Source organism: Mixophyes fleayi, chromosome 4, assembly GCF_038048845.1.
Source record: "Mixophyes fleayi isolate aMixFle1 chromosome 4, aMixFle1.hap1, whole genome shotgun sequence".
Lineage (NCBI taxonomy): Eukaryota > Metazoa > Chordata > Amphibia > Anura > Limnodynastidae > Mixophyes > Mixophyes fleayi.
This window is the reverse complement of record NC_134405.1, coordinates 341,915,941-341,942,226: the sequence shown is the minus strand read 5'-3', so window position 1 is coordinate 341,942,226 and position 26,286 is coordinate 341,915,941. Positions and strand designations below refer to the sequence as shown.

General features: G+C 43.3%; 2 protein-coding genes across 3 annotated transcripts in view; both read left to right on the top strand.

The window, feature by feature from the left end:
• The window catches only part of LRTM2 (leucine rich repeat transmembrane protein 2), a 733,960-nt gene that overhangs the window by 145,712 nt on the left and 561,962 nt on the right, over nt 1-26,286 (top strand). The gene's annotated exons all lie outside the window — the stretch shown is intronic.
• Nucleotides 6,490-26,286, top strand: part of TRIM24 (tripartite motif containing 24) — a 47,133-nt gene continuing 27,336 nt past the window's right edge. For both annotated transcript variants that reach the window (XM_075210725.1, XM_075210724.1), the window contains exon 1: nt 6,490-7,052. In XM_075210725.1, coding sequence (XP_075066826.1) covers nt 6,731-7,052 — 322 coding nt within the window. In that variant the 5' untranslated portion in view covers nt 6,490-6,730. The remainder of the gene's footprint in view (nt 7,053-26,286) is intronic.

Below are 26,286 nucleotides of genomic sequence, written 5' to 3'. Positions count from 1 at the left end.
CAATATACTTCTGCAGCTCCAAAAGCAACTAAAAGCCACCAACAACTACATCATAGAGCATTCCAGAATGCTGGATAGTATTACAACTATTTACATCCTAGACAATAGAAAGTCATTGGGGACTTGTGCCGGCTGTCAGTCTTGTGTACAAAGCATGCAAAATGTCACGATTCACGGCAGGGAATATGATTCCTAGGTTTGTCATACAGAAATACAGGAATCGGTAGGAGAGCTCTGTGAGCTGAGATCTGTAGATTAGTCACACTGAACAGCAAAGCTGAGATGCTGGAAAGGATAGTAACTCTGTGAGCTGATATCCAGGAATGAGCAGAGCTGAGTCAGACATGCAGAAATACAGGAACCGGTAGGAGAGCTCTGTGAGCTGAGAACTGTAATTTAGATACACTGGTGCAGCTGAGCTGAGGTGCTGGAAAGGATAGTAACTCTGTGAGCTGATATCCAGGAATGAGCAGGGCTGAGTCAGACATGCAGAAATACAGGAACCGGTAGGAGAGCTCTGTGAACTGAGAACTGTTGTTTAGATACACTGGTGCAGCTGAGCTGAGGTGCTGGAAAGGATAGTAACTCTGTGAGCTGATATCCAGGAATGAGCAGAGCTGAGTCAGACATGCAGAAATACAGGAACCGGTAGGAGAGCTCTGTGAGCTGAGAACTGTAATTTAGATACACTGGTGCAGCTGAGCTGAGGTGCTGGAAAGGATAGTAACTCTGTGAGTTGATATCCAGGAATGAGCAGAGATACAGGAACAGGTAAGCTGGAGCCAGGGAGCCAAGTCTTCACACAGTCAAGGCTGACAAAGAACAGGCAACTGAGTGTTGGCCCAGGTGGTTTAAATAGTGAGGTGATGCCAGGTTGGACAAATGGGAGGAGAGGGGAGGAGTTCTACCTGACAGAACGAATCTGCGCATGCACAGATCCAGAATCAAGATGGCCGCCACCATCAGACGGACGGGGCGCAAGACGCTGGCGGGAATCCCCATATTTGGCAGGTGAGAATATCGAGCCCCTTGTATTGGGGTGATATGTGATACAAAATGTGCAGCAGCCAGCTGGGGCCATGGCCAATAAAAAATAGGGTTCCTTAGTCTTGAGCTATCTGCTCATGACAAATAAACCACAGATATTAAATTTGGTTCTGTCACCAAAGCTTCGGCCTTCATTGAAACTTAATGTCTTTTTTGCAAATACTGCTGGATACTAAATTTGTTTCTGCAGTTTAACCAGCAGGTTTCCAAATGACTGCAGTTTTTAATATTTAAATAAATGATTGCTTACTTTTCACATTCCTTCAGGTGCCCAATTTGAGGGTCCAACTATAAGGCAGGATAGAAGGGCAAATGTGGTACGATAATTAAACTGTTTAGAACAAAAGGTTATGAGGAAGTAACAGAAGCTGTGACAATGATGAATGGGTGATAGATTTTAATTTTAAAGTAAGAAATTGTGTAACATCCAACACAACAGTATACTATATAATGATGCTCATCGCATCATAAATACAAACTAAACAAAAATCTGCAGTGGCATGTGCCAAATTGCAATCTCAGTACCAGCAGCCTATAAGTATCCAAAAGCCCGTTCTGAACTCCTGACATTCCCCCAGTGACAATCAGTATCAGGAGGAAAAGACGGGAAAATAGGACTAATAAAGTCTAATGTCATCGAAGATGAATCTCATTGGCTGATGAAACTTCAGATTCTGGATCAGGAGGCGCAGACAAAAGCAGATCAAATCGAGGCCTTCAGATGATCACTTGGAGGAGTGTGTCAGGGCGGTCCACGCTAAATTGTGGATACAAGACCGTGTGGCGCATTTGCAGATCCTGTTCACCTTTGGCCAGAACTTTCCTGCTCTCTGACCTGGTGTTTTCCACCCTTCTGATGGTGATGACTTCAAGAGAGGAACATTGGTGTCCCTCAAGAAGTCCCAGAAACTGACGCCTACGCATAGTGCGACACTGGAGAGGTAAGGAGCTCACCCCTCCTCTGAGATGTGGCAGGAGAGGTGCAGACTTCGTAGCTCAGACCCAGAACACAAAGTAACAAAGCAGACTCGTCGGGGTCGGACCGTCTGCCCTGACTCCTAAGCATGTTCCAGGTGCGTCCTGCGCAAATAGGCAACTAGTCCTCAGGTGGCTTCCTGATCTGCCCCATCATACTACGGAATTGTAGTATCAAAATCTCAGTCCCCAGCCAGGACACGCCATTTTAAAATTTCGGGTAAAAAAAAATAATCTTGGGGTTTCTTATATCTTGTTCGTGGCTGGTCACCGTCTCCCTCGTTTATATTTTCCTCTACTTATCTCTCTTCTTTTCACTGTTTTTTCTCTATTTTCAACGTGCTCCCCATTTCATTCTTTCTCTCGCCCTAAATCTCCCAGCTTCCCGCAGCAGCAGTTCATATGATCCACGTTTCATGCATCGCCAAGTCAAATGTGATACATCATGACGTGGAAGGTAAAACAACAAGGAAGAAGCCTGGGCGGAACGTACTTGGCTGGAAATCTACTCAGAACACTTAAGGCCAAATTCGACTGGAGAAATGTGCGAGATTCCACATCCTAACCTGGAATGAAGCGACTATTCCACAAAAGAGTTTTGAATATTCTGTTTATCTCATCTCTCTGCCCCCTGGGAAACCTTTTTCTGCAGGTGCTGATAATAATTTCTTTCCGCACAAACTTTTTTATAACATGTCAGTAACTTTTACATAAGTTTTCAGTAAAAGCAATTTTCAGTAAGTGTTTTGCTAGCAATGTGTTGCTTGGGAATGTCTAACAAACATTACAGAATAGAAATAAACTGAAAAATAAAGTTGCCTGTGCAGAATAATGGAGGATTTTATGAGATTCTAAACATATAGAGCAAAGTAAAAAAAAAATCACACAAAGTGCATTTCCTATTAAGTTCTGCAGAAAGAAAGTTACCTGCGCCCATTGCCTGTAGAATTTGGCTTTTATATGATAATTTGTTATATAAAGGTGTCTGTCCTCACCCTGAGGGCTGACAGTTTGTTCCTTGTTTACACTCATTGCACCTATTTGTACTAGTGAACACTTCAAGGGCCTGATTCATTAAGGATCTTAACTTGAAAAACTTCTTATTTCAGTCTCCTGGACAAAACCATGTTACAATGCAAGGGGTGCAAATTAGTATTCTGTTTTGCACATAAGTTAAATACTGACTGTTTTTTCATGTAGCACACAAATACTTGATAGCTTATTTGTACACTGAAATTTAAAGTTGATATTTGTGTGTTACATGAAAAAACAGTCAGTATTTAACTTATGTGCAAAACAGAATACTAATTTGCACCCCTTGCATTGTAACATGGTTTTGTCCAGAAGACTGAAATAAGAAGTTTCTCAAGTTAAGATCCTTAATGAATCAGGGCCCAGGTTAGGAAGAAACTCCCATTACACACAGAGGGAATAGCATTATCAATATGCTTGTATAGCTCTATGAGTAACTAAAAGCCACCAACAAACTACATCACTGAGCATTCCAGAATGCTGCATGGGATTACAACTATTTACATGCTATACAATGGAAAATCAATGGAGACTTGTGCCGGCTGTCAGTCTTGTGTACAAAGCATGCAAAATGTGCAGCAGCCAGCTGGGGCCAAGACCAATAAAAAAAAATAGGGATCCTTAGGCTTGAGCTATATGCCCACGCAAATAAACCACAGATATTAATTTTGGTTCTCACTGTCACCAAAGCTACGGCATTCATAGAAACTTTGGGGTATATTTACTAAACTGTGGGTTTGAAAAACTGGAGATGTTGCCTATAGCAACCAATCAGATTCTAGTTATCATTTATTTGGTACATTCTACAAAATGACAGCTAGAATCTGATTGGTTGCTATAGGCAACATCTCCAGTTTTTCAAACCCGCAATTTAGTAAATATACCCCTTAATGTCTTTTTTATCAAATACTGCTGGATACTAAATTTGTTTCTGCAGTTTAACTGGCAGGTTTTCAAATGACTGCAGCTCTAAATTTCTAAATGAATGATTGGTTACCTTTCACATTCCTTCAGGTGCCCAATTTGAGGGTCCAACTAAAAGGCTGGATAGAAGGGCAAATGTGGTACGATGTTGAAACTGTTTAGAACAAAAGGTTATGGGGTAGTAACAGAAGCTGTCACAATGACGAATGGGTGATAGATATTGATTTTAAAGTAAGAAATTGTGTAACATCCAACACAACATTATAACATATAACAAAGCTCATCACACCATAATTACAAACTAAACAAAAATCTTTGGAGCCATGTGCCAAATTGCTATCTCAGTACCAGCTGCCTATTAGTATCCACAAGCCCGTTCTGAACTTCTGACATTCCCCACAATGACAATCAGTATCAGGAGGAAAAGAAATGAAAATAATGTCACCCACGGGGGCAGCACGGTGACTAAGTTGGTTAGCACTTCTGCCTCACAGCGCTGGGGTCATTAGTTCAATTCCCAACCATGACCTTATCTGTGTGGAGTTTGTATGTTCTCCCCATGTTTGCGTGGGTTTCCTCCGGGTGCTCCGGTTTCCTCCAACACTCCAAAAACATACTAGTAGGTTAATTGGCTGCTATCAAAATTGAACCTAGTCTCTGTCTGTTTGTGTGTGTGTGTTAGGGAATTTAGACTGTAAGCTCCAATGGGGCAGGGACTGATGTGAGTGAGTTCTCTGTACAGCGCTGCGGAATCAGTGGCGCTATATAAATGGTGATGATGATGAATCTCATTGGATGATGAAACTTCAGATTCTGAAACAGGAAGCGCAAACAAAAGCAGATCAAGTCGAGGTCTTCAGACCACCTGGATTAGTGCTTCAGGGCGGTCTACGCAAAAATGTGGGTACAAGAACGTGTAGCAAATGTACATATCCATGAACGACACTGAGCACATGGCATCACGCATTTATCCATCCAGGGCAAGCGACATTGCCTCCATCCAACGTCTACTGTAACTTTCTATTCCTCCATGACCTGGTGTTTTCCATCCTTGTGATGGTGGTGACTGCAGGGAAAGAACATTGATGTCCCCCAAGAAGACCCAGAGACTGGCACCTACGATTAGTGCGACACTGGACAGGTAAGGAGCTCACCCTCCTCTGAGATGCGGCAGGAGAGGTGCAGACTTCATAGCTCAGTCCCAGAACACAAAATAACGAAGCAGACGCGTCAGGGTCAGACCGTCTGCCGTGACTCCTAAGCATGTTCCAGGTCCGTCCTACGCAAATGTGTCAGAAGCTAACTAGCCCTCAGTGGCTTCCTGAGATGCCCCATCATACTATGGAATTGTAGTATCAAAACCTCAGCCCCCAGCCAGGACACGCCATTTTTAAATTTGGGGTAAAAAAAAATCTTGGGGTTTCTTATATCTTGTTTGTGGGGCTGGTCACCAACTCCCTCGTTTCTCTTTCCCTCTATACTAATCTCTCTCTTCTTTTCACCGTTTTTCTCTCCTTTCAATGTGCTCCCCGTTTCATTCTTTCACTCACCCTAAATCGCCCAGCTTCCCAGAGTGGCAGTTCACATGATCCACATTTCAGGCTTCGCTGAGTCAAATGTGATACATACATCATGACGTGGAAGGTGAAACAACAAGGAAGAAGCCTGGGCGGAACGTACTTGGCTGGAATTCTACTCAGAACACTAAAGGCCAAATTCCGCTGGAGAAATGTGCGAGATTCCACATTCTAACGTGGAATGAAGCGAATATTCCACAGAAGAGTTTGGAATATTCTGATTATCTCTTTTCTCTGCCCCTTGAGACACCATATTCTGCATGTGCTGATATGAATTTCATTCTGCACAAACTTTTTTTTAGAACATATAACATGTCAGTAACTTCTTTCAGAAGTTGTCAGTAAAAGCAATTTTCAGTTAGTGTTATGCTAGTAATGTGTTGCTGGGAATGTCTAACAAACATTACAGAACAGAAATATACTGAGATATAAAGTTGCCTGTGCAGAATATAATAGAGGACTTTATGAGATTCTGAACATATAGAGCAAAGTAAAAAAAAATAAAAAATAAAAGTGCATTTCCTATTAGGTTCTGCAGAAAGAAAGCGACCTGCACCCACTGCCTGCAGAATTTGGCTTTTATATAATCATTTGTTATATAAAGGTGTCTGTCCTCACCCTGAGGGCTGACAGTTTGTTCCTTGTTTACACTCATTGCTGGCATTAGTGCTGGTTTATTGCACCTTTGTTTACTTTCCCTTCTCTGAATGTCTTTGTTCTCTGCACAGGATCCAGCAGCACAAAGACTCCTCATCCTCATCTGCATTCTAAGCGGGACCAGCGCTTAATATTCAGGAGCTGACCCCGCCCAGCTCATGAATTATTCAGCAAAGCATTCCTATTGGATAAAGGAGAGTGGGCGTGTTTCTGTTAGCCCGCTCGCTTGGAGAAGGAAAAAAAAAAGGGTTTGGGTGATACCACGCTGTGACCTCACGCGGGGGGGATCCTGAGGGGATTGTAGAGCTGTGACCGCATCCTCATTGCCGGTTTTGCCCTGTGAGGGAGCAGGCAGGCGAGTGGTTAAGCCCGCTAGGAGGCGTGGTTAGATTGGGCGCTCAGTCTGCGTCCGGCTCCCGAGCCTGTCGGATGTCCGGAGGGAGCGCTGCGTGTGAGGCCGGCGGAGCGCTGATACCACCGCGGCCAGTGAGGCCCAGGATACCCCGAGGACTGTGAGCATGGAGGCGGCCGCGGACAGGGAGGCTCCGGCCCTCTCTCAGCCTCTCCCCCCGCCATCCTCATCCAGCGCGGAGAACGAGGCGGAGAGCCGGCCGGGCCCCGAGGAGAGAAGCGGGGAGCGGGCGGCCCTCAACCTGCTGGAGACCTGCGGTGTGTGCCGGCTGAATATCCAGAGCCGGAGCCCCCGCCTGCTGCCCTGTCTGCACTCCCTGTGCCAGCGCTGCCTGCCGCCCCCGATCCGTTACCTCAGTATGCCGGCCGGGCCCCCGCCGCACAACACCGCCCCCCAGGGGCCCCCGCCCCCCTCCGGGACCGTGCAGGGTGAGTGCTGAGCCCGACATGTGCTGTCACCCCAATACCTGTTACTTCTACAGTGTGCACCCCAATGTGTCCTTACACCCCTTACACTGCACCCCAATGTGTCCTTACACTGCACCCCAATGTGTCCTGTTACCTCTTACACTGCACCCCCCAATGTGTCCTTACTCCCCTTACATTGCACCCCCAATGTGTCCTTACACCCCAATACCTGTTACTTCTACAGTGTGCACCCCAATGTGTCCTTACACCCCTTACATTGCACCCCCAATGTGTCCTTTTACCTCTTACATTGCACCCCCAATGTGTCCTTACACCCCAATACCTGTTACTTCTACAGTGTGCACCCCAATGTGTCCTTACACCCCTTACACTGCACCCCTAATGTGTCCTGTTACCTCTTATACTGCACCCCCAATGTGTCCTTACACCCCAATACCTGTTACTTATACAGTGTGCACCCCAATGTGTCCTTACACCCCTTACACTGCACCCCAATGTGTCCTTACACCCCAATACCTGTTACTTATACAGTGTGCACCCCAATGTGTCCTTACACCCCTTACACTGCACCCCAATGTGTCCTTACACCCCAATAGCTGTTACTTATACAGTGTGCACCCCAATGTTTCCTTACACCTCTTACATTGCACCCACAATGTGTCCTTACACCCCAATACCTGTTACTTCTACAGTGTGCACCCCCAGTGTGTCCTTACACTCCACCCCAATGTGTCCTGTTACCTCTTACACTGCACCCCCCAATGTGTCCTTACACCCCAATACCTGTTACTTCTACAGTGTGCACCCCAATGTGTCCTTACACCTCTTACATTGCACCCCCAATGTGTCCTGTTACCTCTTACACTGCACCCCCAATGTGTCCTTACACCCCAATACCTGTTACTTCTACAGTGTGCACCCCCAATGTGTCCTTACACCCCAATACCTGTTACTTCTCAGTGTGCACCCCAATGTTTCCTTACACCCCTTACATTGCACCCCCAATGTGTCCTTTTACCTCTTACACTGCACCCCCCAATGTGTCCTTACACCCCAATACCTGTTACTTCTACAGTGTGTACCCCAATGTATCCTTACACCCCTTACACTGCACCCCCAATGTGTCCTGTTACCCAATACCTGTTACTTCTACACCGTGCACCCCCCAATGTGTCCTGCCACCCCTTACACTGCGCCCCCAGTGTGTCCTGCCACCCCTTACACTGCGCCCCCAGTGTGTCCTGCCACCCCTTACGCTGCGCCCCCAGTGTGTCCTGCCACCCCTTACGCTGTGCCCCCAGTGTGTCCTGCGCCCCCAGTGTGTCCTGCCACCCTTTACGCTGCGCCCCCAGTGTGTCCTGCCACCCCTTGCGCTGTGCGCCCCCCAGTGTGCCCGGCCACCCCTTGCGCTGTGCGCCCCCCAGTGCGCCCGGCCATCCCTTGCGCTGTGCGCCCGACCACCCCTTGCGCTTTGCGCCCCCAAGTGCGCCCGGCCACCCCTTGCGCTGTGCGCCCGGCCACCCCTTGCGCTGTGTGCCCTCCATTGTGTCCGGCCACCCCTTGCGCTGTGTGCCCCCCAGTGTGTCCGGCCACCCCTTGCGCTGTGTGCCCCCAGTGTGTCCGGCCACCCCAATATCTGTGCTGGGAGACTACTGATCCCTGATGTTTCATTTCACCCCTCACTGCACCCAAATATGTACGGTCACCCCTACACTGCAGGCAGACCCTGACATTTCATGTCACCCCAGTAGTGTGCAAATCTTTTGTCACTCTACATCATGTATTACACCCCCAAATCTCCTGTTACCTGACACTATGCAGGGTGAATATTACACCCCCATATCTCCTGTTACCTGACACTGTGCAGGGTGAATATTACACCCCCATATCTCCTATCCCCCGACACTGTGCAGGATGAATATTACACCCCCATATCTCCTATCCCCCGACACTGTGCTGGGTGAATATTACACCCCCATATCTCCTATCCCCGACACTGTGCAGGATGAATATTACACCCCCATATCTCCTATCCCCCGACACTGTGCAGGATGAATATTACACCCCCATATCTCCTATCCCCGACACTGTGCAGGGTGAATATTACACCCCCATATCTCCTATCCCCCGACACTGTGCAGGGTGAATATTACACCCCCATATCTCCTATCCCCCGACACTGTGCTGGGTGAATATTACACCCCCATATCTCCTATCCCCCGACACTGTGCTGGGTGAATATTACACCCCCATATCTCCTATCCCCCGACACTGTGCTGGGTGAATATTACACCCCCATATCTCCTATCCCCCGACACTGTGCTGGGTGAATATTACACCCCCATATCTCCTATCCCCCGACACATTTAGTGAATATTACACCCCCATATCTCCTATCCCCCGACACTGTGCAGGATGAATATTACACCCCCATATCTCCTATCCCCGACACTGTGCAGGGTGAATATTACACCCCCATATCTCCTATCCCCCGACACTGTGCAGGATGAATATTACACCCCCATATCTCCTATCCCCCAACTCTGTGCTGGGTGTATATTAAACCCCTATATCCCCCGACACTGTGCAGGATGAACTCACTTGTTCCGTTGGTTGTGTTACAGTGTGTTGTGTAAGTTTAGAGAAGTTTCTCTGTCACAGGTGCACAATGAGGATACACTTGTGTTTGTGCCTCAGTGTCGCAGATTGTAGTGTAGGTGTCATGGTATTATCAGGATGCTGCACAGATTTGTATGTACTGGATGCCGAGGGCTGACATGGTTCTAACAGGTTGCTGGATGATATTTGTGTCTTGTTTACAAAACTAATCCATGTTCCTGTGGCACAAAACACTGAGCTCTATCCTGTACCTGTCTCCTTGCAATTGGTGGGTGTACCTAGACATCTGTTTAATTCCTACCCCTGCGTGGCTGTAATAAGTCCCTCTCCCTTCACCAGGATCATTCGGAAATCGTTGCATTCTATTAACTTTCACTGATAAATATGTCCCATCGAGCTTCCAGTGTTGTGTTGCCTGTTGTCTATGGCAACCGAGGCTCCGTTGTGTTCCAGCAGATATTAATTGATTTGTTTATATTTTTATTGTCTTGGATGTAAATATTATAGGCAATTTTCCTAATTTGACGTAGGATATACTTTGTACTTGGTATGATACTAGAGGAAGATGCAGTATTATATGTATACCAGGATGTTTAATCAGAAGATTAGTTTATAGTTAATGCTCTAATTCTCTAATTAAGAATATATGCAGCTTGTTAAACCGCTACAGGAAGCTGTATATTGTGTTAGGATAAACTAATAGTTTTTTAGTTGCCAGTCATTTTTCAGTTGCTCAGTGGATATTGCTTATTAAATTCACCAGATCCTTCCCGAGTGTTAATTTATCACCTACAACTTAACTGAGAGAACCTTCACTGAAGGGATCTCCTCAGAATGATTAGAACACAGATTAGATTCTTTTTCCTCACTTGCACATGACAGCTAGGAAGTGTACAGTGATTTTCTTGTCTTTAGGCCACTATTTTGATGTGCTGCAGGTCTCTATATATAGGACTGTGGAAGATCTCATTATGGCACTTTGCATTCAGCAAAGCTAAGGTTGTAGAATGGATAACCTGGGTATATTCCCCAGAAATTACTTTTACAAGTTTGAAAATAGATGTAATTTTGAATTTCAAGCTGGACCTGGACTAAGGTCAAAGCTACGTTATTCTTCATCTCCTCCTATTTTGAAGTGGTCAAGTCTAGTATCATATTATCTGAATGCTTACAGCAGCACAAAGTATATCAGGAGATGGGTGATGTGTTAGTGAGGACAGGGCTGCATGTGACAGGGACAGTGACATGATGTGAGGAGGGGAATGGAGGCAGCAGGAAGCCACAGACTGAGAGTTATATAGTGGAAGGAGCAGGGTCCCCCAGCAGCACAGAGTATATCAGAAGATGGGTGATGTGTTAGTGAGGACAGGGCTCCATGCAACAAGGACCAAAACATGATGTGAGGACAGTAATGGAAATAAGCAGTTCCAAAGACTAAGTGTTTGATAGTGAAAGGAGTGTGAACCTTTTATGTGAATTGAAGTCTTTGTAGGTTTTGATACACATTATCTACAGTTTTTAAGAGAAGGCCATTGATTTGTTATGAGATGATGATATAAATAAGGTTATAATAACAGGCTTTAATAATACTAATCTGCTGTGAATTATGATATAGAAAGCATTTAAATAAAAAATATAAATATGACCCTGGTTGCTTCCTATATAAATGAGCTGTGAATCACTCTGTATAAGAAAGTTGTTATATTAAATGCTACTTGAAAGGTTTGTGTCCTGTCGTGAAAGGGATTGTTTGTGTCTTGAGAGGTCTGGAGTCCAGTCCAAGATGTACAGCGATAAGAGACACTTGTAACCTAGGTATATGGTCTAGCCCTGGGATGCAAGGAGATCTCGTGCTTCTTTGTAGTCGACAAAAGAACAGTGCTGAGATTCTCTAAGTCCAGTCCTCACAATCTCATATACTAAAGTATGCGTAAAAGAAAAATTGTTCATGATATATACAGAGATCTTTGTGTGTATTTATCAGTAGCATTAGGCCTAAGATATGTGAAACAGAAACTCATAGGGAGACTATAATAATTAAGCATCTTTCTGAATATTGTACCTAATATCATATTTCATATGCAACCGAGAGTGAAGTTAAGACCTGTTTTTTGAATGGGAAATTATGTGTGTGTGATGTCAGTTTTTAGAATTTGTGAAGAAGTGCTTTGTTTAGGGGTCATTAAGGAGTCATTAGCACACAGACTGCCTTCTCCCAGTGACCTCACAAGAGGGTGGACTGCGGGCAGAAAGAAATGTACATAAAATCTCCTGGAAAGATATTCATATTCCTGAAGGCCAATAAATGGTCCATGTTTCAATGTCTTCTGCAACAGGTTATTTATAGAAAATTTGCATACTTTTTTTCTTTCTGTATTTCTCCTTATTTTAAATAAACTTAATTGCATTGTAATACTGTGTGCCATGTTAATGTTATGTTACCTTAAGCGTTGTCTATCCTGTCATATAAAATTCCATTTAATAAAGTTATGATTTTGTGTTCTTAAATTCATGTGCTACTTAAGTTTGGTCTTTTATAAATAGCACATACATTAAATACAGGGTATTGTTGGATTAACGATAACGGTCTAAAATTGTTTTTAGTGGCATACAAGTTTAAAGACAACCTAAGTGCTCCTGCGAAGTGCTAGCTTTGGTGGTTGCAGTTTTTGAGTGTGAAGTGGTATTTTGGGGATATGTTAATCATTTTGAGTGAAGCCAGGCGGTTTTGTTATGATCAGCCGCTTGTAACACAGGCTCTGCTGATTAATTTTAGGTTGTGTCAAAATCAATTAAATTTAGACTTGTTAGTCTTTATTTAACCAGGTCTTAAAGAGCAGACACGGTGACCTGGTGTTTTGGGACGACATACGGCCCTCTTCCTTTCTAATTTTCTGTTAGATGAAGCTCATGTCCGTATCGCTTATCAAGCGGATGCAAAAAACATAATGAATATTTCTTAAGAGGATGTGAAGGATGAATAATTCTAATGATGGTTTATTTAAAACTTGTGTGGAAATGTTGCCATATAATTAAAGTAATTTAAGTTAAGTTAAGAGTACAGGCCACAGATGGACAAAGTATGATAGATTTCAGGAGACAGTGACATCGAGCAGCTTGGTTAGATGTACGTCCATTGACATCATGGAATGACTAGTAAGAATTAGGCGCCAGCAGCCTATTGACTTCACTCCTGGGATTTATCCAGCCCTGATAATGGATTATGATTGAATAAAAAGGTTTTACGAAATGTGTAAATACACACAGTAAAAATAGAATAGTTGTTCTGTGATTGTGACAGTTGTGTTTATGTTCTGGATAAAATTAGAATTTGTTTTTTTCTTTTTTCGAAACAACGCAAGAAAAACGAGTTACTGGTTTGTGTCCTCCTGATGTCATTTGATAATATGCGTCTGGCTCCCGCGTTTTGCGATACACAAGTGATGATTCCGTGTTTCGCTTGCTCCGTGCGGACTGGCCATATTAGGGAAAAGGACACTTTCTTCCCCAATGTTCCAATGTTCAGCAGCATTGGGTCACTGCTATATGTGGTGCTAGACGGCATGCCAGTCATTGTCGAGGGACCTAGAGCCGTATATTAGTCATGATCAGCTAGATACAACAGTATAAATCAAGTTTGTTTAGAGAAGAAAAAAGGTTTGATTTCCAGTGAAACCACTAGGTCATTCTCAGGTGCCAATTTAACTACAGGTGCCAATTTAACTAGAGATGAGCGGGCTCGGATTTCGATAATCCAAGCCCACCCGAACAGTGCGGATCCGATGGGATCCGAGCACTGTTCGGGTACTTCCGGCCGCCCAAGGAATGCAAAACGAGGCTATGACATCCAAGTCTTGCGTCGGATCTCGCGAGACTCTGATCTCATAAATGCCCCGCTCGCGGCCGCCATCTTCATTCTCCCTGTGGTTACTGAAGAGGGAGGTTGATGTGCTCTGTTGTCCTGCTGATTACTTTAGTCAAGTGGTGCTTTGTCCTGCTGAGTCCAGTAGTACTTTTTCCAGTGCTCTGTCCTGCTGATTCCAGTGGTGCTTTGACCAGTGTCTGCGCTGCTGAGTCCAGTGGTGCTTTTGTCCTGTATTTGTTTCTGATAAGTCCATAGCAATTTGTTAATTAGCCCAAAAAATTTTAAAAAATACCCAAAATTTTTTTTTAGAAAAATAATTGAAAAAATATAATAGAACAATATATTCTTGCAGTCCCAAAAAAGAGGAACTGCCATTTCTATTACTACGTTCATTGTTTCTGTAGTTCCAAAAAAGAGGAACTGCCATTTTTATTACTATGTTCATTGTTTGTACAGTCCCAAGTTACCTGAGTTGTCCCCCCTCCAGTGTTTACTCCGAAAGACTTTTTAGTGCAGCGGGAAACCTGGTCAGTGAGCGACGAAGGAGGTTGTTTCCGCAGAACGTTGAAAAAATGATGTTCATAAAATTGAATTTTCAATTCCTCAATCAAGTACAGCACTGCCCTCCAGATAGTACAGAGGGACCTGTGGTTGTGGAGTCCAGCGGGGACGAATTGATAATGTGTGAGGAGGAGGAAGTACACACTGAAGGGGGCGAGGAATCAGAGGATGAGGACGACATCTTGCCTCAGTAGAGCCAGTTAAGTTTGTACAGGGAGAGATGAATAGCTTTTTTGGTGTGGGGGCCCAAACAAACCAATCATTTCAGCCACAGTTGTTTGGTAGGCCCTGTTGCTGAAATGATTGGTTTGTTAAAGTGTGCAAGTCCTATTTCAACAACATCAGGGTGGGTGGGAGGGCCCAAGGACAATTCCATATTGCACCCCTTTTTTTGGCATTATGTGACCGTCCAACAGTCGTTTGCCATGAGCACAAAGTACGACAGTAGTCATGGCAAAGTGGATAACTGCGGCCTTAACAGCTATGTTGGTGTTAGACGCGCATCCGGTGTCCGCCATCTGTGCAGTGGAATTCAGACCATTTGGAGGAGGTAGGAGCAGCCATCTGTGCAGTGGAATTTAGACCAGTTGGAGGAGGTTGGAGCAGACATCTGTGCAGTGGAATTCAGACCAGTTGGAGGCGGTATTGTGGCCCCGGTACCAGGGCCACTCCACTACGCAGTCCAGATAGATGTGAGGTGTTCAGAATAGATTGGAAATTAGTGGAAATGATTCTTATTGAATGTTATTGAGGTTAATAATAGCGTAGGGTGAAAAAAACAAACAAACCGGGATTTTAGCACTTTTTATGCTTTTTTAAAAATAAATCAGAACCAAAACCTTTCGTCGGGTGTTTTGGCAAAACAAATCAGAAGCCAAAACACTAAAAGTGGCCGGTGCACAGCCCTAAATTTAACACGCACCTTAAGCACTGAGAGGGTTTAATTATGGGGAACCTATTTTGGCTGCTCCAGTTGCATGAAAGTAACGATTGGCATAGTCATAGAAAAGTGTGTTCTTTCCTGTTTTGCCCACTTTCCACTATGATGCTTATAGCATAAAGACCCCTTATGTCCAACATACAAACATGTTACTTGTGCTGTTTTGCAGCCATTTACTTCTGTGTTGCCTTTTTTCTTGTGTTATACCAGCATTCTCCTCACCAGATATAAATGTGTATTGATGAGTGTGACGGTCCCATGTACTGGCACAGAGCGCGCTCACTGTGTGCCTGAGAAACCTCCTGTGACATCATCAAACTGGAGGAAGTCTGCCAGCCTGCAGTACACAGGCTGTGACTGATCATATGGGATCTGTGTCAGAGCAACAGCTAATTTTAATAATGGCTATGCCAGCATTTAAAGGAGTGCTAGAGGCAAGGATGTGAATTGTTTTATAGCCAATTCTCTAAAGAATGAATGGAATGGGTGTTAATAACTTAACCTTAAGGTGGACTTGTCATGCCGGTTGTACTGTCCTTGGTATGGCATTTTGTTCTATCTAATTGTTGCTCGACTCATTGCAAAAGTTCATTGATGCATTGTCATTGGAGGATTCTGTGATTACCTTATGCAAGCAACTTATGTGACAAGTATTTGTCCCCGCAAAGTAGTTTTAGGTCTCCCATACTGTAGACCGATCATGTTGTTGCTTGTATAGATAGTAAGCTGCTTGTTCAAGTCCAAGTTGTCTGAATTTTGTAGAGAACCCTGTAACATGAAATGTATTCTGTTTCTGAAGCTTTGTACCCTTGTTTTTACATAATTATCCCTTATATCATTTCACTTGTTCCTGTGCCAGGGTAATATGCACGCTTTGATATACCAGAAAGTATGTTGAAGATCTGTAGAAATGCAGGGAACTGATGCAGTTGGCATCCCCTGGTTTCTGTGCCACATGCAGGAATAGCAATGAGGGTTCTGATTTCTCTGCAGACCGTGTTGGTGTCATTCCTGGCCTCTACATAGAGGAGGGTGGGTCCCTGTGTCCAGGAAGAGAAACTCCACACTTCCCCTAGTGTTAAACATTTGTTAATGTTTTTTAACAGGACCTCTGGTGTCACTGAAACCTTACACTTTGTGTGTACACGCACATGCTGCTTGGAATGAATTTGCAAACTAAAAACTGTCCATTATGGCTTTAAAAATGGAGAAACAAAACTCACCGTTTCAATATAACCCTCGTGACTTATTTGGTACACCCACATATGATATTTCTGTTACATATTTAGCAATATATTAGTAAAAAAAATAACTTAATGATTCTTGTCATTTGTACCCTATGTCTACTTTCTTTTCCCTGTAATATCCGAGCTAAAAAAACCCCCACAATATTGATAGGAGATTCCTATGTGTTCCCAAAGAACAAATTCATTGTTGTAGACTATGAATTGTTGTCTGGTAAATGCAACTTAAAATTTGTTCAGGCCTTATTTGGGGAAACATCTGGGATTAAATCGCATGAAGGATGATTTATACCTTTATTTATATTGATATAAAAATATAAAAGAAAATAAGATAGTGTGGCATTAAAACACATGGACAAGAAGTGCCAATGGGACACTACCCCAATTAAACTTTATTTACTTCTCTTCCATTGTCAACCAACACTAATGGGTTAATCCATGGGTCAGCCGAAGGGTAGACCGTAAAGAATGAAGTAATTCTGGAAGTATAGAACGTTGGCTCTTCCCTTCAGTCTTTCCTGTCTAAGCTCACGGGAGCTTTCTTGGAGCGTGCCTGCAACTCTTAGGATAGCACTGAGGATCAAGGCCACAATTTGCCTAATTGCCATTGCTGCAGCTTCAGCACCGGTGAGGAATCTATACCAGCAACCTAGAGACAGACATCCAGGATGGTATCTGTTGCACAGGCCAAAGACTGGAGGAGCTTTGTGGCTCAAACTTGGCCTGCAGGTGCAGCCAGTGACCCAGCTAGCTGCTGCTCCCTTTAGGGGAGCTACCTCTCTGGATGACACCATACATAGACTGTCAGATGGCCAAGCAGAAGAAGCCACCGACACAATACCCCATGCTTACCTTGGGAAGCAAGATCATACCAGACAGAGCCTACAGCAGACCATATCAGACTGGATGAAGTTTCCAGAATATTTGTGATGACAAAGAATAGGACGTCATGAACCCACAGGATTATCCCTCACAATGAAAGTCTGCGGTTCTGCATTATACCTCAGACATGTCTATCTGTTCATCAAATTAAAAATTTGAATAGAATCTCTCAGGTCTGTGGTTGCAGAGACAAGGTTAATGCAGATCTCAGACATGTATTCATGTTACAGTATCAAGGACCCCTCAGAAGAAGTTTTACATACAAGGTCGCCATTTTCAGTTTACAAATCTTGCATTTGGACTCTTCTACTCCTGGCACTTTGACAACGATCCTAGTAGTAGTTGTGGCCCATATAGGATTACAATGACTTGAATGGTATCCCTAGTTGGATTACATATTTTTAAAGGGAAGTCCTAATGATAAGCGCATATGGCAGAGGTAATCTGAACCATGGGTAGTGAGTGAATCATCTTGGAGAAAAAACATCTTATTGATTCAATAAACTGCAGTTTTTGGGGGTTATGAAAAACTCAAGCAAGAGAATCTGTTTTATTACCCAAAGTATAAGACTGATAAGACACAACCAACGCCCTGATCAGACAGAAGTATCCCTCAGTAATTGCTTTCCTGATGGGTTTTCCTTTGATGTTTTACAATGGCCCCTCTTTCATATGTGACAAATATAAAGGAATCTGCCCTCAGAAATGACCTCTACATTCATCTAACGAAAGGGAATCTGTACTGGTGGCAATCTTTAGAAATAGGGAAGCAAGTCTAGTGAGATGAGTTTAACCACAGATACAAGCAACTTCGACTGAGGAGCCCGTTTATTGAAAGGGAGATGAAAAGAGCAAGATCTTCTGGAAGTGAAAGTTATCTGGCAAGCAATGCAAACTTTTCTAGAGACAGATATCACAAAAGCATCTCAAAGTGCAGTCAGACAGGAGCTGGAGTCCCTCAATGGAGTGCAATTTACTTTGTCTGAAATTTCTGGCTGTCTTTTTAGTGTGTTGCAAGAGGAGATGCTCCACTGACCCCTAAAACGCATTGAGGATTTATACCGTCTGTATATATAAAGACTTTGCATATGGGAGAACAGGTGTACATAGCATGCAAAACAAATGCAAAAATACAAACGTTCTTTGCGAGGCGGAGGTGTCGAGGCAAATTATAGATACTGATACGGCCATGGTCTTTCAATCTGGAGTACACCCCTATCAATCCGGAGGATATATTCAGGACACATTTTTAAAAAGACCGTTGTCATACCTCAAAATTGCATCACCATGAGACTTAAATTTCTTCAGGTCCTTTACACTAGAACTCTGATACTCTTGTGGAAATTTTCCTAGGATGGGCAACACCGAATGTGTTCTTTCAAGTAGAAATTATTTCTGTCAGAAGGATAGGAGAGCTGCCACCTTTTATACAGACATTTTCTAGGAATTTCATACTAATCAGGAGCTGATCCTTTCACATTAGGTAGTGTGATTGCAGTACTGTAACATCAGTCTGCTGTTTTGGCCACTTGAAAGATTTTCACATTTCAGCAGGCAAAATTAGACGTTTTTTTGAATCGTTTTAATTACTTTTTTTTTTTATCTCAAATATTTTTTTTTTTAAGTATTTACAGTATAGTTTCTGACATCTTGAACTGACAGGTTAAAAATAGCACTGAACTGTTGATCCACGCAGAAACAAATCTCATAGAGTAACCACAAAAGTTTGGAATCTGATCTCCTGGTTCAACCATCCTAGTAACGTATGTATTGTAGCTGCTTGATAACATTTCTTGTAGGAAAAGTATCCGATTTTTAATTTGTCACCACCACATCTGGTTGGAAAGAATATCACAACATAACTACCCTTACAGTAAAACCCCTTCCTTTGCTTATAGACTTCCAGTTGATGAGCCCTTGTCCTCTATGGTCTTAGGTATGAAACGTCTGCTAGACTTCTCTTTGTATTAACCTCAAATGTACTTTACTCATAGAACGAGATGCTTTATGAGAGCACGAGGGAACAGCTTTAGTGAACGTGGTGACACTAGATTTGATTTATAGTCTCAAACCTGTTTACATTGTGACTGGAGAATGATTGGGATGTCCTTGGACCAGATTTGAACTCCATTAGAAACTCCCACAGAGCCATGGGGCTTTCTGTGCAGTTGTCTGTTGACTACAGTTTTCGTCATGCCCAAAAACAGATCAGCGATCAGATCATTCCTTTTCAACACTTCAAGGACTTACATGTGGAGGTGGTATAGGGCTAGTTTGCAGCTATTGCTGTGTGAGGGATGACCAAAGGCAACTGGTCTGTAAGGACAGTCCCCAACCTGAGAGAGACCCCAGCAGATCTCTGCTGTGGTTATATTGTGTTGTTATGGACTAGCTCCTCCCTTTAAATGTTGGCTTTCCGTTAGGTTGGTTTGGCAAAAAAACACAAGTCCTTTTAAACCTTTTGACAGTGTACTCCAGCTGTTCTCAAACCATGACCGTTAACAAGATGTTCCACTTAAAATCAATGAACGAGATAGGCAAAGTGGGAATGAATTGAGTGAAGACATTGTACTACGCCCTCTAGTGGCCTGTTCTAGCAACATGTCTCAAAGGACAGATGTGTTCTTGGAGTTACAATGTAAAGAATAATTTAGACTATTAAACTGCTATTGTCTTACGCAAGTTCTCGTACTTCACGGTGAGATCTGTCAGGCCCTAAATTGTCACCATTCTTCCAGAGACTACCTAGAAGAACAGTTGGACCACTGTGGTTAGGACTGTGGATCGCAAACCATAACAGCTGTCCCTTCATATCATTTTATGTTCTAACAACACATGAAAGTTGCATTCAATTTGTGGTTCCAGTGGAGAAGAGAATGTTCTGTGAACCACCAGGAAGTTGATGCTTCTGGAAACAGTGATTTCCCTCAGTCCATTGACTATGGGAAACTTGACATTGGGATTGTGTCTGTAAGAGAGATTGGTCTGGGAGTTGGTTATGTAGGAATGGATGGATAGCTGCCAGGAGCTACTGCCCAGAGGGATAGGAGGAGGTGCATGGTAATTATTTTATTGACAAGTCAAGGTGGATAGGTAGATGTTGTGTTGTCCTTCTTTGCCTGTTCATAGGATAGGATGCTTTGGATCAGACACTTTAGCTCCTTGTTGGTTTGATGCAAGGAATAAAGTTTTGGATTTATCTGTCATAATGGTGAAGTTTGTAAGGCTTAGACTCCGCTTATAAGAGGCATGCTTCCATCCCTTGTGAAGAGTTCTGATGTATCATTAGTGATTGTATAATCTAATGAAGCAGCCAGAAAAATGTACATTCTTTAAGCACTGTCTACAAATGCTGACCGTTTAGGACATAAGATCCCTGAACTGACGAGTTATGTGGAGGGATAGTGTAAATCTAGTGTCTTTCTGAGTCATGGTACAATGATGGCAGTAACTGGGACATCGTAATTCCCAATTATACCACGATTAGAAAAGACAGTGCTGGAGGAACCGGAGGTGGGTGGATAAGAGCGAGTAACTTTAATAAGGGCCCCGCAGTCAGGATTGAGAATATTTGGGTAGAAACTGGTGAGAATTTAAATATTTCCAGGACAAGATGACGGATATATTATTAATAGAGGAAATTACAGAAATGTCAATTAAAAGTGGGGTTATAATTGTAGAAATTAATATGCCTCAATCCATGTACCTACTAGCATTTGATCATTTTTTACTAGAACATAAATAGGGCATCTCAGGCACATACACATTTGAAGCTAGTTCGGTATTTGTTTTTATTTGAGAACATGTCCGGCTTAGAGGAGAGGAAGGACAGAGGTCGTGTGATGGAAACATTGCAATCTACTGAGTTCATTAATAGAGGTCAGAAAAAAGTTATCAAATAAGGATTTCTAGAACCGGGGAACATAAATGGTAAAATCCATGGAATAGTCTCCTGACTGCTGTGATCTGGGCAGTTAAAGAATCCAGCACTCGGACAAACACATCGGGGGGGAATTTAATTTCCCCCGAATTTGCGTGGCGTTAAAACTATTAGTTTTAACCCGGCTTTCTACCCACAGCTCAGGGAGCTGTGAGCAAAAAGCCAGCTTTGAAACTACCGTAATAACAGTAATAAAGCGCATTATTACCGTAATGCGCAGGCCAATTGAACCTTCCCCCCTCCCCCATTGCTGTTATTGGGCATGCAGCCTTGTCCCTTTACTGGTGGTAGGTGACATCACTGAGGACAGCCGATTTTTCACCCAAAACTGATGTTTCTCTTATCTGTGGAATAACTACTGTCCTGGATGTAAATTGCTTGTCTGACAAATCTTTGTAATGTTCTTGAATATATTTGTAGACCACATGTAGGCCACTTTTTTTCCCTTTCTTCCCCGAACTGAAAACCCAAATTTGGCAAGTCTCATTATAATTAACCCGTCCAATCCTTTTAATAAGATAACCCATCAGTTCTGTATCTGCCGTACAGACATGTCTAAAACTGTATATTCAATATGCGGTCTAACCATATACTGTGGGAAAGCAGTTTACATTTTGTGCCTCTTCCTTGTTTTATGTGTCCCAAGATTGTATTGTCTGAGCCAGCAGCTGCCTGACATTGAGTGCTGTTGCTTGGCTCACTGTCTACTAGTATTGTCATTTCAGCAGTGACTTGTTCTGCTGTTATGATCTTACGAAGCTTCATGTCCTCTGCAAATATTGACATCTTGCTACTTAAACTGGCCACATGAAGCAATCCTGCCGCTCTTCCCAAAAGCCTATCAAAAAGGATCAATTGTAACACCCCTCTGCCTCGTATCCCTCAGCAAGTTACCTACCCATGTACATTATGTACCAATCTGTTACATGGAAGAGACATTACGTCCAACTGCATTGCTGCAAGTATTTCTGGGTGTTCATAGAATCTCCTCACTTCCTAAAATTGTCCTGCCTAGTCAATCTTTGTGGGCCAATGCTATCAGCTGTTTGTATTTTGCTAATTATATACTTTGAAAACTCTTTAGGATTAGATTTGCTTTTTTTAGCAGTTCGTTTTCCACTTCCTGGCTCTGCTAGTTTGGTTTTTGTCCACAAGCACTGATGTGGTGTTTGGAGGCTGCGAGCAAATGAAGAGGGCACTCGTTAATTATACGGGCACCTCTATGCCAGTGCTACCGATACATTTTATTTATCAGCTCGCATGTTGAAAGTTAATGGTATTTAATGCAGATGTTTTTTTTTCCAATTTGAAATCAAATAGTTGAATATTTTCCATCCTTTAATCCTGTGTAAATGTGGGATATTTTCAGATCACTGTTATCTATATTATCTTGACGCAACCTAAATATCTCCAAGTGTCCTCATGGTTCTGGCCGACAGTTAGTCGCTGTCTATGAAACGCGTTGTCTGTGTAAATAACATAACTCTCCTCAATAAGAAAACACGTGTCCCTGCTCTGATCCCATGCAACTATACCAGGACGCTGCCCGTTATACATCACACTGTTTAAAATTAATTACTTAATATGGGAGGGTAGCGCGCCATCCGATGGCTGCAGTCCATAATCCGCGTATGATTCCTTGGAGTGTTGCTGCTGTCGTAGGGTGATCTGATGGGTCTCTGAATGTCTGATGTGTTCCTGGTGTGTGATGCACACTGGATAGATGATGTATTTTAATAAAAACATTCTCGGCCTCCTGGCTAAATAAATGCATTAACCCCCCTGCTGACACCTTGGCGTACGAGCTTCCTTCCTATATTATAGATTCCACTGCTCCAGTATTGATGGAAAAACCAGAGGCTGAACCTATGCAAAGGCCTAAGGATCCCCTGTGACCACCGAGCCACGCTCCAGGAAACACAAATGATCTCACGTTACAGAATGGTCATAATTTATAAAACTTGGCAGAACAGTGAATTATGTGTAAGCAAGTCGCAGCCGCACGCTGACTTATTATACTGAGTATTATGGAATGTTTACATGGAGCCAGAAAGTGTGATGCTCCTTCTGAGGCTGTAAATAAACATGAACCTTAAGCATATTATTGGTTTAATTGTGCCCAACAATCTATAAGTATTATAAAGATATTAATCTATAGGAGGCCCCCCGGTGACCTCATACTCCACCTCTAGTGACATCACGCAGATCTCTTGCAGTTAGGCCACACCCTCAAGTTGTTGTATTTGGAAGATTATCCCACCAATCAGATTCCCAGGAGAGCTCAGGGGTGAGAGGGGGAATCTTGGGAATAGAAGGCACATAATGGAACTGTATGGGGGTTCGTGAGCTCTGCATGCAGACTTACCATTAATCAAGAATATATTTATTCAGGGAAAATCAAATAAAAAATCTAGGCGTACCTTTCACATCTTAAGTGATGGCAGAAGACGAGTCGTCATAGCAACTGGATATTTAAAATAAAATAAAATAAAAAGTACTACAAAAGTGAGTGAATTTGATTAGAGATAATACTGACTTTAAGATTATATTAAAATTTGCAATGTTTTGTTTTTTTCTACTAGAAAACAATGCAGAATTTTGATCTTTAATGTGATTTATTTACCTTGCCGTTCCTGTGTGTTGATTTATCAGTACATTATAAACTACAACTGGGATATAATTAACTTTTACAGAGCAGCAGCGCTGACATACTGCAGCTGTATTAATGCTCAGTCTGTCTGTTCTGCTGTCTTCATTTCACTACTTGGAAATCTCTTTTTTAATAGTATATTCATATCGTGCGCCGGTCTCATGTGTCCAGGACCTGTATCTGGGACAACCCAGATCACTGACCTGGTACGTAACGCTGCTCTAGATTTAGTTTGCTTCATATGTTGGTGCTAAATCTTCGTTTTCTTGTTTCTGCTGATTGAGTGACAGCTTCCTTCATGTGATTACTGGCTCCGAGCCGGCCCGTGACAACACATATCTTTCCTTACATGGAAATATGAGAACTCTGCATTTGGTGCCTGGGGTTCGTGTCTGAAATGTATCTGGTTACCGGTTAAAGGGCTCTGGTTACCTATATACAGTTGAGTCAGCCACTTTGTGGGCTGAGCCAATATTTATACGTAGTATCTGATGCCGTCCCTACAAGCAGCGCCTCATTGGTCCGGAAGTACATCGGTGATGTCACTGTTTCTTATTGAACTTAGAGGCTTCTGTCTCATGAATTGGTCCAGCCTGTAATGGCTGCCTCCACCGTTTAGGCGAGCGGAGCACTTTCAAGGAAGTTCCAGAAGAGGGCGGAGTAGAGCCAAGTTAACACCTTGGTTTGGAGGGGCGATGGAGGGGTTGGTCATTCTTCTACAATGTAAAGAAGCAATGAATTTTACATTTCGTGTACATATGATGGGGGTGAGGATGAATGGAGTACAGTCAGTTTGAAGTTCGCTCAGAGTATCCCACCTCTAGCCCCAATATCTGCTGGAATATGTCTTTGTGTGGTATACACTCTGCCCATGACACAGTGGTTAGCATTGTTGCCTTACAGAGCTGGGTACAATTCCAACCAGTACCCCCTCTCTGTGGCATTAGTAGGTTTTCCCCGTGTTGAGTTTCCTCTGGGTGCTTCGGTTTCCCTCCACACTCCCATCCATTGTTGTAGGTTAATTAGCTTCTGGCTATAATGGTAGAGAATTTAGACTGGACGATATATACTGGTCCTCCCCTGAGATCTGATCATCCATATACAGTGATATGTCAGATGTGTTCTTACAGGATACACTGCTCAATGATCACTTCAGTAGCTGACTGCATTAGGCGTTGCCAGAAGCATTGCTTCTATCCCTCGTAAATAACATTCTTGGCACATGAATCAAACGCATATGAACTAGTTTTTCCAGGAAGGAAGAAACAGGAAGTGTGTTTTGGAGAGTTTCCTCTTGCAGATTGCCCCAGGGAAGGGCGGGCTGGGCTTGTGGCTTAGAGCAGCCGCTCATCTAACTTATACCTACTGGCTTCACTGGTAGCAACCTTGGGGTGGAGGTTTCTCCAGCCAACTTCACCATAATGGTCTTCATGATGAAACTTGTTTGGTGCCTTTTACCACCCAAACTTGCCTATTTTACAAATATAATTTGTTTTTATATAAGATCCATTGCTGGCTGAATTCTGCCCCCTGCTGGCTTCTCTGTCTTCCAACTCCACCTTTGTCAGCTCTCTACTGTGTTGTGGCTGAGATTAACAGTGCAACAAAAAGGGGCGGGGCAGGTGACAACCTCACTGTAGAAACGGTTGTCAGGGATGACTAAGGTGTCAGCGGGGGGTGTGAAAACTAGGTAAAATTTGGCATTATCTGGCTTTATATAGTTTAATGACACTGATTTCATCAAATGTGCTACTTCCCCTTTAAGGTTTTTACTGCTGTCATTGAGTAGCTGAGCTTAATTGCAGTATTAAATGTCTGTATTGCATGACTTGTATTATACCGTGATTATCTTTTATTTGCAGTGATGCATTGTATTGTTGGCTTCCTCTCCCTGACACATGAAGCTTTGCAGGAGCTGCAGGACATGATTTGTGGAGCATTTCTCTCTCCAGCTCTGCAAAAGCTTTTCCAGAGAGGGGAATAATGGTCTGCAGTGTGATTAATCCATCAGCACACAAAGAGCTCTGTGGCTGGTCCACCCTGCATCAGGTTTCAGCCCTCCCCCACTCTCCCCCCTGTCAATGGTTTGACCTGTTTAAGCCGAATGACGTGGAGTCTGGATTTTTTCAGCCTCATCCAGCTGAAACCAGTTTGAGGCGGTTTCCAGAGCCGACAGTCCCGAGTATTAATGGGAACGTGACCGAGATTGGCCTCAACCCTTGTTTTGCAGAATTGTGATCACTCCCAGGCAGCTCGATGCCAGTGCACAGCCTGGGAGAAGCCAATGACTCATGCAAATTGCTGTGTAATTCTCACACTCCTGCTGGCATGATGGCTGAGTCAGTGTTTATATAACATGGAAAACGCCGCTTTTGCAGAATGCAATCATGCATTTAGCTGTTTGTTGTCTTACAGTTGGGAATGTTCTATATATAAAAGAGAATCTACATTTTACCTCCGCTTTAGTGGTCTTCTATTATTGTCCTCCATATTCTACGTTATATCAACAGGTTTTCCCTGCCGGTTCCGTGAG